This window comes from Pogona vitticeps, chromosome 3 (assembly GCF_051106095.1).
Source record: "Pogona vitticeps strain Pit_001003342236 chromosome 3, PviZW2.1, whole genome shotgun sequence".
NCBI lineage: Eukaryota > Metazoa > Chordata > Lepidosauria > Squamata > Agamidae > Pogona > Pogona vitticeps.
Genome location: NC_135785.1, coordinates 18,824,984 through 18,841,354, shown reverse-complemented (window position 1 = coordinate 18,841,354; position 16,371 = coordinate 18,824,984). Strand labels below are relative to the sequence as shown.

Genomic DNA, 16,371 nt, shown 5'->3' with positions numbered 1-16,371 from the left:
ATGTGAGCTGTTTTGCTGACTGGCTATTCCATGCCTAGTCGTCCAGGAAAAATATGAAAAACACCATCATGAAGGTCCTCACACGTTCAGAAAACCTCAGTAGGATAGTGGCCAATGGGATAAAAATGGTGGTCGCTTTATCGCAAAAGGAGTTTTCCTTATCCCTTTACTAATATTAAAATAGTACTTCAAAGACTGCTTATCTATTTCATCTCAAAGTAGATAACTTTGAACTGAAGGCAGCATTGAAAGAAATAAGCAAAGGGCTGAATCCTGTTCCCCTCATATGATCGATCTCTCCCTCTCTCTCTCTCTCTCACACACACAGAGGGGGGGGGAGAGAGAGAGGGAGAGAGAGAGGGGGAGAGAATGGTGCTGAGGAAAATTTCTGGGGGGCTGGGGGCCCGGAATCTTGAATTAGTAGGCAAGAGTATCAAGGAAGAATTCCACGTAATTGAAACGCCATCCAACTATTTGCCTGCAGGTAAACAGTAACTAACCTCTAATGGTGCTTGGAATAACAAGATGACTTTGTGAGTCATCAGTGGAAATCTAGATGGAAACCAAAGAAACGAGCACATTTTGGTGCCTCTAAGAGATGAGGCAGAGTCATTCAAAAGCCAATCTATATCCCCTATGTACTATCCTTCCTGGACCTTACTTCCCGAAGGCATGCTGCTTTTGCAATAGAAAAACAGCCTGTTAAAATACTAGAGCACATTGGGATTTGGAAAATAGAGCATTCTAGACTAATAAAGGTAAATGAAAAAGAGGTCTCGCTCCAAAGCCGATACAGTGTCTACAGGTTGCCCATATAACCCATGTGTGAAACCACACACACACACCACACACACACACACGCACGCACACGCACACGAACACACACACACACACACACACACACACACACACACACACACACACACACACACACAAAATAGCATACACACTCCCCTCTATTTCTCATGGGGCTTCCAGCAGAGTTTCAGTCATAAGCTGATAAATTAACTCAAGAGACAATTTGAGCAAGTCTGCAGGTGCGTTCTGCTCCATCCCCACCCTGGCGCACCGCCACAGGCCATCTTTCTTCTGAAAATGTGTCGGGTTTTGTGGGTGTTTTTGTTTCGTTTTTTAACATTTAACCATCTAACATGTGACATTTAAAAGTGACATTTGCTTGGGGGGGAAAGTGTTCTTTTAAAAGCCCAGCCAACTTTAGAGGAGAAATGCCACTCCTGAAGGCTTCCAGAAGTAATGATTCATATATGAATGTGTGTGTGTGTGTGTGCGCGCACGCGCACGCACGCACGCACGCACACGCACGCACACACACACACACACACACACACACACACAAACTCTGCTAGCAGGGGACTGGTTGGGCATAAGAAGTGGGAGAGCATCATGCATCTCACAGCCAATGTACCGCACATTCCTGGATTATCAACGACACCAGTGATGTGCAACGTTTTTCAGAAGTCAAAAATTAACTCCAGGAAGTATAGCAAGCTGCCTTATACTGAATCAGTCCCATAAGGTGGGCAGTGACAGCGTCATAACAGATGTGGGTTTAAATACATTTTCCATAAGTGAATGTGTGGCGTCCAGCCACAATTCTGAAAGAAGTCACTGTAGGGATGTGTGACAAAAGCAAAAATATGCAAAATATTTCAATCTTCTCTCTGTTGTAAAGGTCATTCATACCTACTAGGCAGGAAGCCCGACTGTAATCAACGAAGATTCCGCTATATCACCGGTTCCCAAACTGTGCAATGTGGCTTCATGGAGCACCGGGAAATCAACCCAAGGGTGCTGGAAAAAACCTCTAATTCTCCCCCCCTCCCTTCTCCCTCCCTCATAGTATCCTACAGAACTTCCTTGCAATTTCTCATGATGCAGAGAGGGAATCCTGGCCCAGTCTTGCCAAAGCACTAGGTTTCCTCCCCTCCTGTGTGCAAGGGAGCCTTCCCTGTCCCCTCCCCACAATAAATGTGGCTTTTCTATTTTACCTGGAAGCTGCTTCCCTCTGAGAAGTCATGCCACAAGGGTGTTCCCATTAAGCCACCTGCATACAGCATTATTCTCTAGTTCCATCTAGTGGCCAGTCCTGCCAATACACCTTTAGACAGGTGTACAGTGGGGTCTTGACTTGAGAACTTAATCCGTATTGGAAGGCGGTTCTCAAGTCAAAAAGTTCTCAGGTCAAATCTGCATTTCCCATAGGAATGCATTGAAAACCATTTGATCCATATCTGCTCTTTTCCGTCCATAGAAACTAATGGGAAGCTGCTATTCTGCCTTTGACCACTAGAGGGGGATATTTTGTTTCTTTTTTTTCTTAGGTCAAGAAAGGTTCAGGGAAGGCAGGGAAAATACAGCCCAGGCAGTACCAGGCAGTCTGAAGACTGTCTCCCAATCCACTCTCTAAACGCTGGGAGGAGTAAGGAAGCAGACAGGCACCCTTTTCACTGGCCAACAGTTAACTGAAAGTTCAAATTTTGCACTTTCCCTGCCTCCCACGTGGGTTTTTTCAGTTCTTAACTCAAATCTAAGTATGTAAGTCAAGTCAATATTTTCCTATGAGAGTGGTTCTTAAGTCAAAATGTTCTTAACTTGAGCCGTTCTTAAGTCAAGACCCCACTGTATATGGATATTTTGTTTTTTCTGTTTTTTTTTCCAGGCAGTGAATAACTGAAACTGTGACTACTGATCCTGTGTTCTACTGTACTGGGGAGCCGGAAGTCTAAAAAGTTTGGGAACCACTGCGCTATATCTAAACCACACATTTATAGCAGTTTGATCTGACCCGTCATGGCTTCCTCCAATGGAATTAGCAGTTTTGTAGTCTGTGAGGTACTTAAAGTTCTCTACACAAGAACATCTAGTACAACAGTTTAGTGGATTGCAGAAGATCTCTCTAGCACAGAATTCCAAGTACCTCGCCAAACTACGAATCTCATGATTCCTTAGGAAGCCCCTTCTTGGACTAAAACTCCCAGAAGCCTTCACTATTAACTGTGGTGGCCAGAATTTCTGGGGACTGTAGTCTAAGAACATCTGGGGATCCAAGACTAGGAACCAAGCCAATACAAAATACAGTAGGATCTCCGTATCTATGGGATCTGTATCCAATGATTCACTTATTCATGGTCTGAACATATAAAAAATATTAAAAGAAAAATCCTAGAAATATATGTCTACAGAGGAAGTTGCCGAAACTAGACACTAGCACAGACCTGGGCAAAGTCCGGCCTGAAGGCCACATACGGCCCACGAGCTGCTCCTGTCCGGCCCACGGACACTTTTGAACATCAAAACTATTTATAGCTTTTTCTCTAAAGTTGATCAGTTGCTTATCTTTAACATACCGCAAAAAACCTCTTTAGTATTTGTGAAGATTAATAAGTTTAAAATAAAAATGACCATAACATCACTGTTTCATTTTATTTTTAAGTAAAGTTGGTTCGGCCCCCGAACACAGTTCAGATTTTTCATGTGCCCCCCCCCCCCTATAGAAATTAATTTTCCACCCCTGCACTAGTGGGAGCCAGAGATCATGTTATCTATAGTGTTTGCTATAATCTGCATTTTCCCAGCATGGGTGGTGGAGGGGTGTGTGGAACCAATCCCCCATGGATACAGGGGTCCTGTTGTAGTCTCGAACTGACACAGCTGTGTAGCATTCACATGCTCTTACTCCATAGTCAGCAGTCACATTCCAATGCAAAGTGACACTAGTGTTGCTGAGACTTCTGGCTTATTAATCATGAATAGCCACTGCTTGGCTTCTCCCAACAGGAACAGAAAGGCTAAACTGAAACTAATGAGGAAACAAAAATATTCCCTTACATCTAAACACTGGCTAACAAATCAAGAATGGGACACTAGTTTCAGACCTTGATTCATTAGAAGAGCAACAAATGAAGAGTCCAGTTGAAGGAATAGACTGGCAGGAAGAGACGAATAGAGAAAATTTGGAAGCTTGCGAGGGAATCCAGCCAAACACAACCATGGGTGTTATTTTTTATCATGCACAGGCCCACTAAACAGAGTAGGATGCATTTCCATGTAAACTTGAGACTATACTGTTATTTATGTCAGATTTTGGAAAAGTCAATGTATTCGCGAAGGCTTTCGCGGCTGGGATCTAATGGTTGTTGTGGGTTTTTCGGGCTCTTTGGTCATGTTCTGAAGGTTGTTCTTCCGGACGTTTTGCCAGTCTCTGTGGCTGGCATCTGGCAGATAATCTCTCCCTCCCCCCCTCCCTTATCACAACAAAAACATGCTGATCACCCTATCTCCAGAAAAAAGACAAAAGCCATTCCCACAGCTATAAATACTATCCAACAAAAACCAACAGAGCATGGACAGAGTTCCTACTCCAGTCCTCTGAAGATGCCGGCCACAGAGACTGGCGAAACGTCAGGAAGAACAACCTTCAGAACACGGCCAAAGAGCTCGAAAAACCCACAACAACCATTTGGAAAAGTCACTTTTCTGGACCATAATTCCCAGAATTCCCCACCCAATAAGATTTATTCGGAGAAGATACGATATCATTTTTCAAATGCTTGAAAGAATACAGAGAAGGGGCAGAATCTGTTCTCGATCATCCCAGAGTGCAGGACACGTTATAATGGGCTCAAGTTGCAGGAAGCCAGATTGAGGCTGAATATCAGGAAAAACATCTTAACCAATTACCTTGGGAGGTGGGGAGCGCTCGAAAGCTGGGGGTGAAAATTGGACAACCATCTGTCAAATCTGCTTTGATTTGGACACGAGGGCCTTATAGGACCCTTCCAATTCAGTTATGCTATGATTCTATGATTTATGCAACTCACAGACACTCAAGGAGCATCAAGAAGAGAGAGAAACTGACCTCTGAATGATTATGTTCCACCAGGGCATTGGTTTCTTCTTCAGCTTGCTCTTTCACCTTCCACTCCTGCTCCTCTGGAGCCTGATCCAGATCCTCAGTTAAGTGTTCAGGTTGTCCCGCTTGCTCCATTTCCTCCTCTTCCAGCTCTTTTTTGTGCTCCTCCGCAACCTGTTCCATGTGCTCCTCCTCCTCGTCTCCCGCTTCTTGCTTCTCCTGAATATTTAACTCCCGGGGTGCATGACCTTCAATCTCTTTTCTGCCAGGATGAAACGGTTCCGCTCTCTCTTCTTTTTCTTCCATTCCTCTGTGGGCTTCTTCTCCACCTACTGGCTGCTCAGCATTTAATGTAAGCTGAAACCATAAAAAAAACTATATAGCAAATCTGCTTTCTTTCTATAACATCATGTAACTGCTCAGTAGCGGAAGACTAAGACCATATCTACGTAGTGCAACACATGGTTTAGCTCCTGTAAAACTAGAGCAATTCTTTCCAGATAATCCAGGACAGGGAGGTATGGGCTATGTGGAGGAATAAAAATACAGCATAAAAGACACCCAGAATCCTTAGCTGGAAGGCCAGCATTTGGAAAATCTACCTTTCTGAACTACACAATGTCTGCCCATAGAGGTTGGGCATTTTGCTGTTTGCTGCTATTTATCCAAACCCCGAGGAAAGCCGAATCTTTTCAAGTATATAAAAATGAAATATTAGAGGGAAAGGAATCTAGGAAATGACAGACCATCAGCAAGCTGGTGTGGCTAGAGACACATCTTCTGTTAAATCACAAATGTGTCCTAAATTTACCCACAAAAATAAAAGGAAACCAGCCCATGTATTCACAGATGAAGAGGAATGTAAGTAGAATGAACAGGATAAAACCTGCAAGGTATTTACAAGATCTCTTGCAAAGTCTTATTTAATGGGGGGGGGGGGAACTTTCTGCATAATCATTAGGTTAAGGAAAAAGGGGATTCAGCAAATACCTGGAAGATGGACATTGCCAGATCTATTATATACAGCTTTGAAATTGAACATTTATGTGTAGATAACGATTTGGAAAATATACTTTTTGGAACGTGCTTACCAGATTCCACCTAAGCTCGGAGATCATAGGAGCTGTAATCCAAAATAAAACTTTCCCAAAGACTGCCTTTTCCCCTCCAAGTGCTTTAGATTTTAAACCCCAAAAGTTCCATTCCAGGATGGGAAAGGAATATGGGAATTGTAGTCCAGGACACTTTGAGGTTCAAATACTCCACTTGGAACCCGACTTCAAGCCCAACCATTGTGCTTCCTTAAAACACCCCGTTTGCCACTAGTGGAATGACACACTGGGTTTGAAGGACACAGACCTGCCTGTGCAAAGGAATTCAAGAGTGGATTCTCATACATGCACATTCTGCCAAGGATCACATGCAAAAGCCAGAATTTCTTTCTCATCTGCCACAAACGTTTACTTTTCTTTGGGTTGCAACTACCCCAGCCCTGCTAGCTGGGCAATTCTGGAAGCTGGAGTCCAGAAAAATGAAATTTTTCAAACCTCTACATCTGCTATGATCCTCAACCCAGAGGACTCCAAAGCAGGCCATTCAGACATTCAGTCATGAATCAGTGTGTGACAAACCATCAAGCGCTTGGGACGTCAACTGGCAGACATCCATGTTCGAAATCAGCCCAAAGAAAAACAATAGTACTGTATTTCTATTTGGAAATGATCCAATTAGGCTTCAGCTGTCTGAGCAAATCTTTCATGTTTGAACTGCCCATAGTTTCTGTTTTCCAGCCGTTGTCCCGCGTGGATGGTATTTATATAGCTCTTTCTTCCCACCTCCCAATCCATATTTACTGCCAAAAGCTGGCGTTTTTTTTTTAAAAGAAAAATAGATCCGAGACAGCTTGTCATTGTCCTTTATTCCTTTCTTTGTCTTTATTAATTTTTCATGAGAGTATTAGCCAAAAGATTTACTTTCTGCATTAAAAAATACACACATCCTGACGTTTGCTCTAAGCAAACACGATGACACCTGGGGTTTTTAAGCTGCTTTCTCTTGCTTAAGCTATCGTAATGTGACATTTGCAAAAAGCAAAGATTTTCAATGGTTTATTACCCACAAGCATTCGCAAAGGACGCGTTGCTGAATACACATCACTGTTCGTACACTAAGCCAGAAACAGATATTAACATGTCTTTCCAGACTTATTTCTGGGCCAGTCAAACCTACAGCAAAATGAAGCTGCACTGTGGATTGCCCACTGCCAACAGCTGCATTTTCTTGCTCCTGCTGAGCAGCTTTCCAATTAAAAACCATCTCCTTCAGCACTTCTATCCAGCTCTGCCAAAGAGACAAGGCCTGTAATCCTGTTGCTTAGTCATGATGATCATCATTTTAGGACTGCAAAGCTGGAAGGGAGCCTATGGCTCATCAAGTCCAGCCCCTCTCAAGAAAGCCCAATGGAGACTTGAAATTCCCAACCTTTGGCTTCGTAGCCAGATGGATTATGAACTCTTAAGGTGCAGGAGAGTAGGCCTACTGAATCAATGACAACTCGGTGACTTAACTCCTCTTTAAGTTCCATTGATTCAAATGAGTTTACTCTAATTATGCCTCATTTTAGTGTAGTAAGTCACAACCAGAGTAGACTCATTTGAATCAATGGAATTGATTCATCAAAACCCTATCGATTCAATGGGCCTACTCTAGTATGATTTATTAGACTAAGCAACAGGATTTCAGTCAATGAGAAAGATATGGGCAGGCACTACTTAGAAGCAAATGAACCTCAAGGCTGACCCCAAGTTGTGGGGGCAAAGGGGAGCCATGACCAACAGGCCTTCTTGATGATGATTTTTGGTGCTGAACACTTAAATATTACAGCATATTCTCCAGTTAAGATTTCCCCTCTAAAAACCAGAACATCCATTTACTAAATAAAGACCTAATACTAGATAATATTGTTATCTTCGTTCCACCCCACTGAAAGGCAATTTAAAGGACAATTTAAAAACTTGTTGTTCGAGAAAGATAGAGAATTCACTTGGTAACAAACGACACCATCCAGCTATTTGACAAATAATAATATTCGTGTGCCATCAATTCTGACTGATGGCAACACCTTGTGGGGGTTTCCAGGTAAAGAATACTCAGAACTGGTTTGCCATTCCCTTCTCCCTTCTTCGGGGGGGGGGGGGGGTGCCCTGGGACTGTGCAGCTTGCCCAAGGCCACACAGGTTAGTTGTTCTCCCAGAAGGCACAGTGAGGACTCGAACTCCCTAACCTCTGGCTTCACAACCAGATACCTAAACCAATGAGCTATCTAGGCAGTGACTACATGCCAAAATCCTGCCTGAATTAAAACTAGCACCAAAAAAAGATGAGCAGGAGGAGAAGATTTGTGCATGTACAGAGGCTACCACTACAGGTACCCAAACATGGAGGGGAGCAATGCACATAAGCAGGTGGTGACAAAAGGGACAGACCTTCATCTGTGCTAAGAATCTACCAATGTTCACACATTCCTTTATATTTAGAATGGAAAGGATCTGAGATTTATTTTTAACACCAAGTGTGCAAGAAGCTGAAGCTAACACAATGTTGATTTCTGGTCCAGGGATTATGAACTTTTACCTCTTTGAAAAATCTGTCTTTGAATCTCTGTGCGTTCAATGATATTTACAAGGCCACTAAGTCTTTTTTACATTATGTTGTTACATAACAGCACTGATGTTACCTGTCTGTCATGGGTTTGGAGGGAAAGTTCCATCCTATGGGGAGTGGAAGGCGGGACATCAGGAGGAGGGGCTGTACTGTATAAATATGTGATGCCTGTGTGGTGAAGGGAGATGCTGAGACAGACTGTGAGACACTGGGTTGGGACGAAGCAGCAGCTGGGGAAGAAGAAGCTGTTGTGGGAGTCTGGGTGTCTGACAGGGTACTACTGTGTGTCAGAGTACCAGCCTGAAAGGTTCAGGGGTCTGTGGGTTAGCCAGAACTGATGGGTTCAGGGTCTGTGCTTTAAGTTAAAGGTTCTAGGTGAACCAAACTGTATGCTGGTGTGTGTGAAAATAAGCCACGTTACTTTATTTTATTCACCTGATTGCTTATTTTTCCCTGTGTGTATTTAAAATAAACTTTATTCTTTTTGTTGTTTAAAAATCCATCCCTGGTCTGTGTGACTTATTATAGGGAATGGTTGGTGGCAGCTTAGTAACTGTGTGATAGATCCCAGTAGGTCTGGGTTTGTCACATTGATTGGTGTCCAGCGTGTGGGATACGACTGGTCCAGTTGTCCAGTGGTCCAGCAAAGCCTTGGCAAGTGTGCCCAGAGCAAGGGGGGTCTAGTCAGGGACAGTCTGAGGCGCGTAGGTAATCTTCTAGGTGTACCTCACGGGGAGGTGCACTAGTAGAAGAACGTGCCAACTGGGGAGACTTAGATTTAGGTGCTCTGAGGCAGCCTAGTTTTGGCGGGAAAAGCTGAGGCAAATCTGCGTAGCAACAGTGAGCTAGCTTGCCAGCTGAGAGGCCCAGCAGAGGGGGGTAGGCTCTGACTCGATACTGTTGCAACTTTAGTGCTGAAGAACAGCAGCAATCTCTAGGGAGAGCTGGTTCTGAGGTAAAAGGAAAAAAAAGTGGTCGTTTTATTTTGAGGCTTGACTTTTAAAGCAGCCTGTTCTGAGGGGGGGGTTATGCCCTTGACTCGAAGCCAAGTAGCAGAAATGGGTGAAGTGAAAGACCCCCAGGTGGACCAAGGTTCTGAGGATGAATTTGGCTCAGTGCAGGGTGACAGCACAGGAGAACAAAACCCAGAACTTAGGAAAATGATCATAGCCCAACAGCATGAACTGAGGATGAGGCAATTTGAAATAGAGAGAATGGAAAGTGAGGCCAGAGAAAGAGCTGAAATCAGTCAGGTAGAGGCAGATGCCAGGAAAAGGGAAATGGCCATGAGGATAGAAGAGATGGAACTGAAACACAGAATTAGAATGGCACAATTAGAATTAACATTCCTCAATAAGAGAAACAACAATTTATCAGTTGAAGAAATTGCGGAAAGAGAAAAGTATGAGGCTCAGGCCAGACAAAGTGAGCAAGATCTTGAAAAATATAATCAGCAAAAAGACATTAAATTAAAAGAAATCAGAGATAAGACTGAAGAAAAAGTAAAAGAGATAAAAGCTAGGGCTGAGGAAGAAATTTTACAGATCAGGGCTGAGTTTGAGGCTAAGCAAAAGGAGCTGGAAAAGAAACCAAAAGAAGGCACACAGGTTAAGGCACAACCTCAAAACCTGAATTATTCTGAACAAAACATGAGGGAAACATGGGACCCTAAGTACTCCAAAGGGTTAGTTCAGAGCCTGCCAAAAATGGGCGGCCATTTTGTTGATAAACCTTCTGGGCAGAGCCAGTCCAGGAACCAGATTTTGGAGGGAAAACCAAACCCAGAGGAGAAAGACTCCAAGTATAGCAGAAAATGTTATTTCTGTGAGGGAAAGGGCCATCTAATCTCAGGGTGTGAGAAATGGAAGCAGATAAAAGGAAATGTGCCTCATGATTCTAGTGGAACCAAGCCAAAAGCTGTGTTCTGTGTCCAGAAAGAGCAAAGCTCATTGTCACAGAGGGAGCCTGTTGCCATGACTACTCAGTCTGGAACAGCTACCTATGCTGATCAGGCTGAGGAAAATGGTCCTCTTGTGGAGGTAAAGCGCTGCTCGCTGATAAAAACAGATTCTCAGTTGTTTGAGACAGCAGGGGTGGACGTAGGAGTACTTGACCGTCAGTATAGGGGGCTGCGGGACACTTGTTCCCAGGTAACCCTGTGCCATCCAGATATTATCCCTAGGGAGTTTATAATCCCAAATGAGAGCATGAAGGTGGCAGGGATTGAGGGGCAGATAATCTCTCTGCCAGTAGCAGAGGTACCTGTCAACTTTCAAGGCTGGAGGGGAGATTGGCGGATAGCGATTTCATCGACTCTGCCAGCAGCCGTGCTCGTGGGAAATGACCTGGCTGAACATGTGAAACGGGTGCTAGTGATTACACGCTCACAAGCCACCACAGGGACAGTTCAGGGGGGTAATGATGAGCCAGAGACGGAAGCAGGTGGGGGGAGTTCAGAAGCTGTGGTGGAAACCTTAACCACAGACAGCAGATTTGGACAGGAGCAGAAGGCAGACGCCACTCTCCAAAAGTGTTTTGAACAGGTGACTGACGCCCAGCTAACACCTGAAACCCCAGTGAGATTTCTGGAGGAAAAGGGGATTTTATATAGAGAAACCCTGAGGAATATCTCAAAAGGGGGAGATGGGATCAGAAGTCAGCTGGTGGTACCTGAAAAGTATCGCCCCATGATTTTAAAAAGGGGTCACTCTGACATGTTTGCTGCACACTTAGGGGTGAAAGGGCCCCTTGATTTGATCAAACAAAATTGGGAGCAGATCACCCAGGATGACCCACAAGACGTTGTGACATACATAGACACCTTGATGAATGACCTAAAGAGAAATCTAGAGCTGGCAGCAGAAAACCTGCAAGCCCAGAAGGTCAGACAGAAAACATGGTATGACCACAAAGCTAGAGAGAGGCACTTTGACCCAGGGGAGGAAGTGCTTTGGCTTAGGCCCTGCAGAGAGAATAAACTGCAGCTCAAATGGGCAGGACCATATAGGGTCATTTCCAAGATGTCAGACCTGAACTACCTAATAGAGCAGGAGGAGAACCAAGCAAGGAGGGTGGTTCATGTGAATGCCCTAAAACCCTACTACAGAGGGGAACAGAGGGTTTTATTCGCGATAAAAGCAGCTGAGAGTGAGGAAGCGGAATTACCCTTCTGGGAGGGTAGAGGGGAAGTAAAATACAACCCAGAGGAGGTAAAGATCAGTCCTGCACTCACCCAAGACCAGCAGCAAGAACTAAAAACGCTGCTTAGTAAATATCAACAGGTGTTTTCCAACAAGCCGGGGATAGTGAAGGGAGTGATGCATCGGATCCACACAGGGGATGCACCCCCGCAGGCAGTATCCCCATACCGAGTAACGGGACCCTATAGGGACAAGGTGCGGAAGGAGCTGGACGAGATGCTGAGGGAGAACATAATCGTCCCCTCTTCTAGTCCTTGGTCCTCTCCGATAGTCCTTGTGGACAAGCCTGATGGGAGCATTAGGTTTTGTGTTGATTACAGGAAATTAAACCGTGTAACCACTCCTGATGCCTACCCAATGCCCAGGCTAGACAATCTGATTGAAACCATAGGGGGTTGTCGGTTCATCTCATCATTGGACCTGGTAAAGGGATATTGGCAATTAAGAATTGATCCCAGGGATCAAGAAAAGACTGCCTTTTGCAGCCCTTTTGGTCTCTATGAGTTTCGAGTCCTGAGCTTTGGTCTCAGAAATGCACCAGCCACATTCCAAAGGCTGATGGACCAGACCTTGGCAGGGCTCAGTGACTTTACAGTGGCCTACATTGACGACATAGGGATCTTCAGTAATACCTGGGAAGATCACCTGATACACCTGGAGTTAGTGCTGCAGAGGTTAAGTGCAGCAGGGCTAACAGTAAAGGCCAGCAAGTGTCAGCTGGGTAGCCCAGAAATAAAATACTTGGGTCACATGGTAGGGGGAGGAGTGATAAAACCCCTGGAGGCCAAAATAGAAGCTGTTCGTGATTGGCCTAGACCCAACACCAAGAAAAAAGTCAAATCATTTCTTGGGTTGGTGGGCTACTACAGAAAGTTCATCCCGAGGTTTAGCGAGATTGCGGCTCCGCTGACCGATCTGACGAGGAAGAAGGCTGATGACCGCATCCCGTGGACCAGCGACTGTGAGGCGGCGTTCCAGAGGTTGAAGGAGGCGTTAATCAACTATCCTGTCCTGCGTGCTCCAGACTTCGACCGGGAGTTCATCATCTACACCGATGCGTCTAACAGCGGGGTAGGAGCAGTTCTGTGCCAGGAGGCTGAAAATGGTGACCAGCATCCAGTGTCCTACCTGAGTAGGAAACTTCAAAAAGGTGAGAGACATTTGGCAACCGTGGAGAAGGAGTGTTTGGCCATAGTCTACGCGATCCAGAAGGCCAAGCCTTACATCTGGGGAAGACATTTTATTCTGTGTACTGACCATTCACCATTGCAATGGTTAAAGACGATGAAAACCCACAATAGCAAACTTATGAGGTGGGCTTTGAACTTACAGGACTATGACTTTGAAGTGAAGGTGGTCAGAGGGTCAGTGAACTGTGTTGCTGACGCCTTATCAAGAAGACCTGAAGACTGAAGACGGCGAAAGAACATGGACTATATGTATATAATGAAAACAAAAAGTTAAAATGTACCTGGTTTTAAATTGGTTTGTATGAATAAAGGTAAATTGATGTACTGTATATGGTAAAATGTTTAAATGCATATTTGCTATGGTTAACTTTGGATGTAAGTATTATTTGGTATGTATTACTGTTGTTGTGTATTTTATACAGGTTGTTTTTTGGTGAAAAGCACTTTTAGCTTTCCCCCTACAAAACAACTTATAAAGAGGGGAGGTGTTACATAACAGCACTGATGTTACCTGTCTGTCATGGGTTTGGAGGGAAAGTTCCATCCTATGGGGAGTGGAAGGCGGGACATCAGGAGGAGGGGCTGTACTGTATAAATATGTGATGCCTGTGTGGTGAAGGGAGATGCTGAGACAGACTGTGAGACACTGGGTTGGGACGAAGCAGCAGCTGGGGAAGAAGAAGCTGTTGTGGGAGTCTGGGTGTCTGACAGGGTACTACTGTGTGTCAGAGTACCAGCCTGAAAGGTTCAGGGGTCTGTGGGTTAGCCAGAACTGATGGGTTCAGGGTCTGTGCTTTAAGTTAAAGGTTCTAGGTGAACCAAACTGTATGCTGGTGTGTGTGAAAATAAGCCACGTTACTTTATTTTATTCACCTGATTGCTTATTTTTCCCTGTGTGTATTTAAAATAAACTTTATTCTTTTTGTTGTTTAAAAATCCATCCCTGGTCTGTGTGACTTATTATAGGGAATGGTTGGTGGCAGCTTAGTAACTGTGTGATAGATCCCAGTAGGTCTGGGTTTGTCACATATGTGTTAATATCTCTTTGGCAGTCAGGCACAACCTGGTCTTTTTGTGCTCGGAATAGCTATACCTAGTGAAATCTGGCTTGTACAAATGAGAATTTTGTTTGTTTCTTTCTGAAGAAATTTACTCAACTTTGCGAATTTCTTCATATTCTGGATAGAAAGAAGTGAAAAAGTGCTGTCATTTCCCACAGTTTATGCTTCTTAAGAGGCAGCATAAGATACTGTGTGTCCAACTGGCTAGGGATTCTATGGTTCCCATCTTGCATCCTGCCATGAACTCCGGAGTGCCTGCTGCTCAGAAGATAACTCAAACATGGTTTACACTTCAAAATGTATACACAAACCATGGTTTGGAGATTCTTCTCGGCTTTTATTTTCCAGCTACTCGTCTTTCCCATATTTACAGCTGTACCTATCATGTCAACAGGAACAGAATATTTTTTTAAATTTCTTGGACTACATATCCCATAATCCCCCATTCCGGGAGTTGAACCTGACTTACAGACGTTTAAATATGGCTCCCCTTGAGACACAATAGGGGACATACACTGTTAGAAATTTAACGAGTTTGGGAAATACCTAGAATTATTGCAACAATGAAGACACTTGTAGTGAGATACTTCAATGAATTTGGAAATGCTTGTCACTGATTGTCTGGTCTCATTTAGGGAATCACCCTTTACTGGGATAACATTAGCTATGACCAATCATAGGCTTCTGTTCTTTGCCTGAGAGATCTATAAATCTAGGGAATCAGGTATCCTTATTAGGTTCTGACAAATTGAGATGAAAAGCCTAAACTGAGAGGCTTTGAGGTTTTAGCTAGGCCTAGCTCCACCCAAGCCTGCTGTTCCTGCCCCTGTGCTCCAGTCTTTCTGAAGAGGATGCTAGGCAGAGCTAGGCCTAGCTAAGCCTCAAAGCCTACCAGTTTAGGCCTTTTCTCCTAAATGTGAGTGAGCCACATTTAGATATTTGTAAGGTATGTGAAAATCAGGTAAAACTCCCAGAATTTGTTAAAAAAAAAAAAGGGATTTGTAGTCCAAGAAATTAACAAATCCCATCGCTACCTGTCTTTCAGCTGCAGTATCAAACCATAATGAACATGAGCTATATATCTGTGAAGATTCTCCGTCACCAAGGTGTGGTTATCTGGAAGTTGCCATGACTCAACTTGCAGATAATATGAACTATAGTCTGTAAATAGTAGTGTCAGAAAATCACAGTCTGGCCGAAGACATATCACAACTTGTAAAAACAGATATCATGGTCAACCACAATTAAAGGATCCTTAAAAATATTTTAATGTGATGTCAGAATTAAGCCACTATTTGTCGTCTCAGCCTCCTTGACATATACAGTGTGGCTCTGGTTACTGATTCACCTCAGAAAGTTGCTGTAAGAATGACTGAGATAATATGCAGTCTTCTGACTACTCAAAACAAGTACATAAATGCTAATGATGAGCATCATCATTATTATGGAAGATGGCTTTGTTGGTCATCTAGGATTACCTTCTTTTGCTCTTCAGCTCTATCTGTGCCAGGTGTTTTGGAGTCACTTAAAGGAGAAGGCATCGGTGTCACTGGCAGAACATGTGACTGGTCAGCATTTTCCAGCCTCTGGAAACTAGGCATCTTTTTGAGGGTGTCCTTCAACTGTCTGTATTCCTCCACCTGGGACTAGAAGTCAAATGGAACCATTGGACAGCACTGTCAAATGAACCGCTTCTTATTAAAAATGGCAGGGAAGTGGGTGGCACTGAAGCAAAATGGGCATTTTAACCAAACATGCACATCAGATCAAAAATGCCTCTGAGCGCAAGCTACATGTTTCTCTGCAAGAGAGCATGCCAATTTAATACATTATAGCAGGCATGCAAAGTCTAGCGGAAAATCCCCGTAGCTCAAAAACTGGGATTAGTTTTTCATGCTACGCAGAAGAAGAGAAGAGCAAACTGCCAGAAGTGAATTAGTACAGTCCCCTTCCAATAAAAAAAGCATAAATAAAATAAATTCATGAATTTCTTCGAAAACCCCTACCCCAGGGCTGCTGCCACCCCCCAAAAAATAAAATTTAATCTCATCAGTTGTTAGAGATGCATGTAAGAAAGACTGCTTCCCTTGCTTAATAAGAACACAAGAGGGATCTTGATGCATTGAATTGAAGGTTTATCTAATCCAACATCCTATATCCCACAGCAGGCATGGAGGTGCCCACACAAAGCCCGTTAGCCATACAGTATACAATAAAAACCATCCAGAAGAAAAAGTGAAAGGCTGTAGCATGTGTGGTTCTGTAAGATCACACCTTGGGCCTACATATCTACAAAGTCACAACTAGGTGTGCCTGGAAAACACACCTTCCCACCCTGTTCTTCTTCAAACCGCATTCCGCTTCACCCACTTTCAATTTCTTCT

General features: G+C 43.9%; 1 protein-coding gene across 4 annotated transcripts in view; it reads right to left on the bottom strand.

Moving 5' to 3' along the window:
* The window catches only part of GOLIM4 (golgi integral membrane protein 4), a 70,162-nt gene that overhangs the window by 20,423 nt on the left and 33,368 nt on the right, over nucleotides 1–16,371 (bottom strand). For 2 of the 4 annotated variants that reach the window (XM_072996166.2, XM_078389678.1), the window contains 2 exons: nucleotides 15,466–15,633; nucleotides 4,880–5,230 (listed from right to left, as the gene is read on the bottom strand). In XM_072996166.2, the coding sequence (XP_072852267.2) occupies nucleotides 4,880–5,230; nucleotides 15,466–15,633 (519 nt within the window). The remainder of the gene's footprint in view (nucleotides 1–4,879; nucleotides 5,231–15,465; nucleotides 15,634–16,371) is intronic. The other 2 variants (XM_078389679.1, XM_078389680.1) reach the window with 1 other exon arrangement.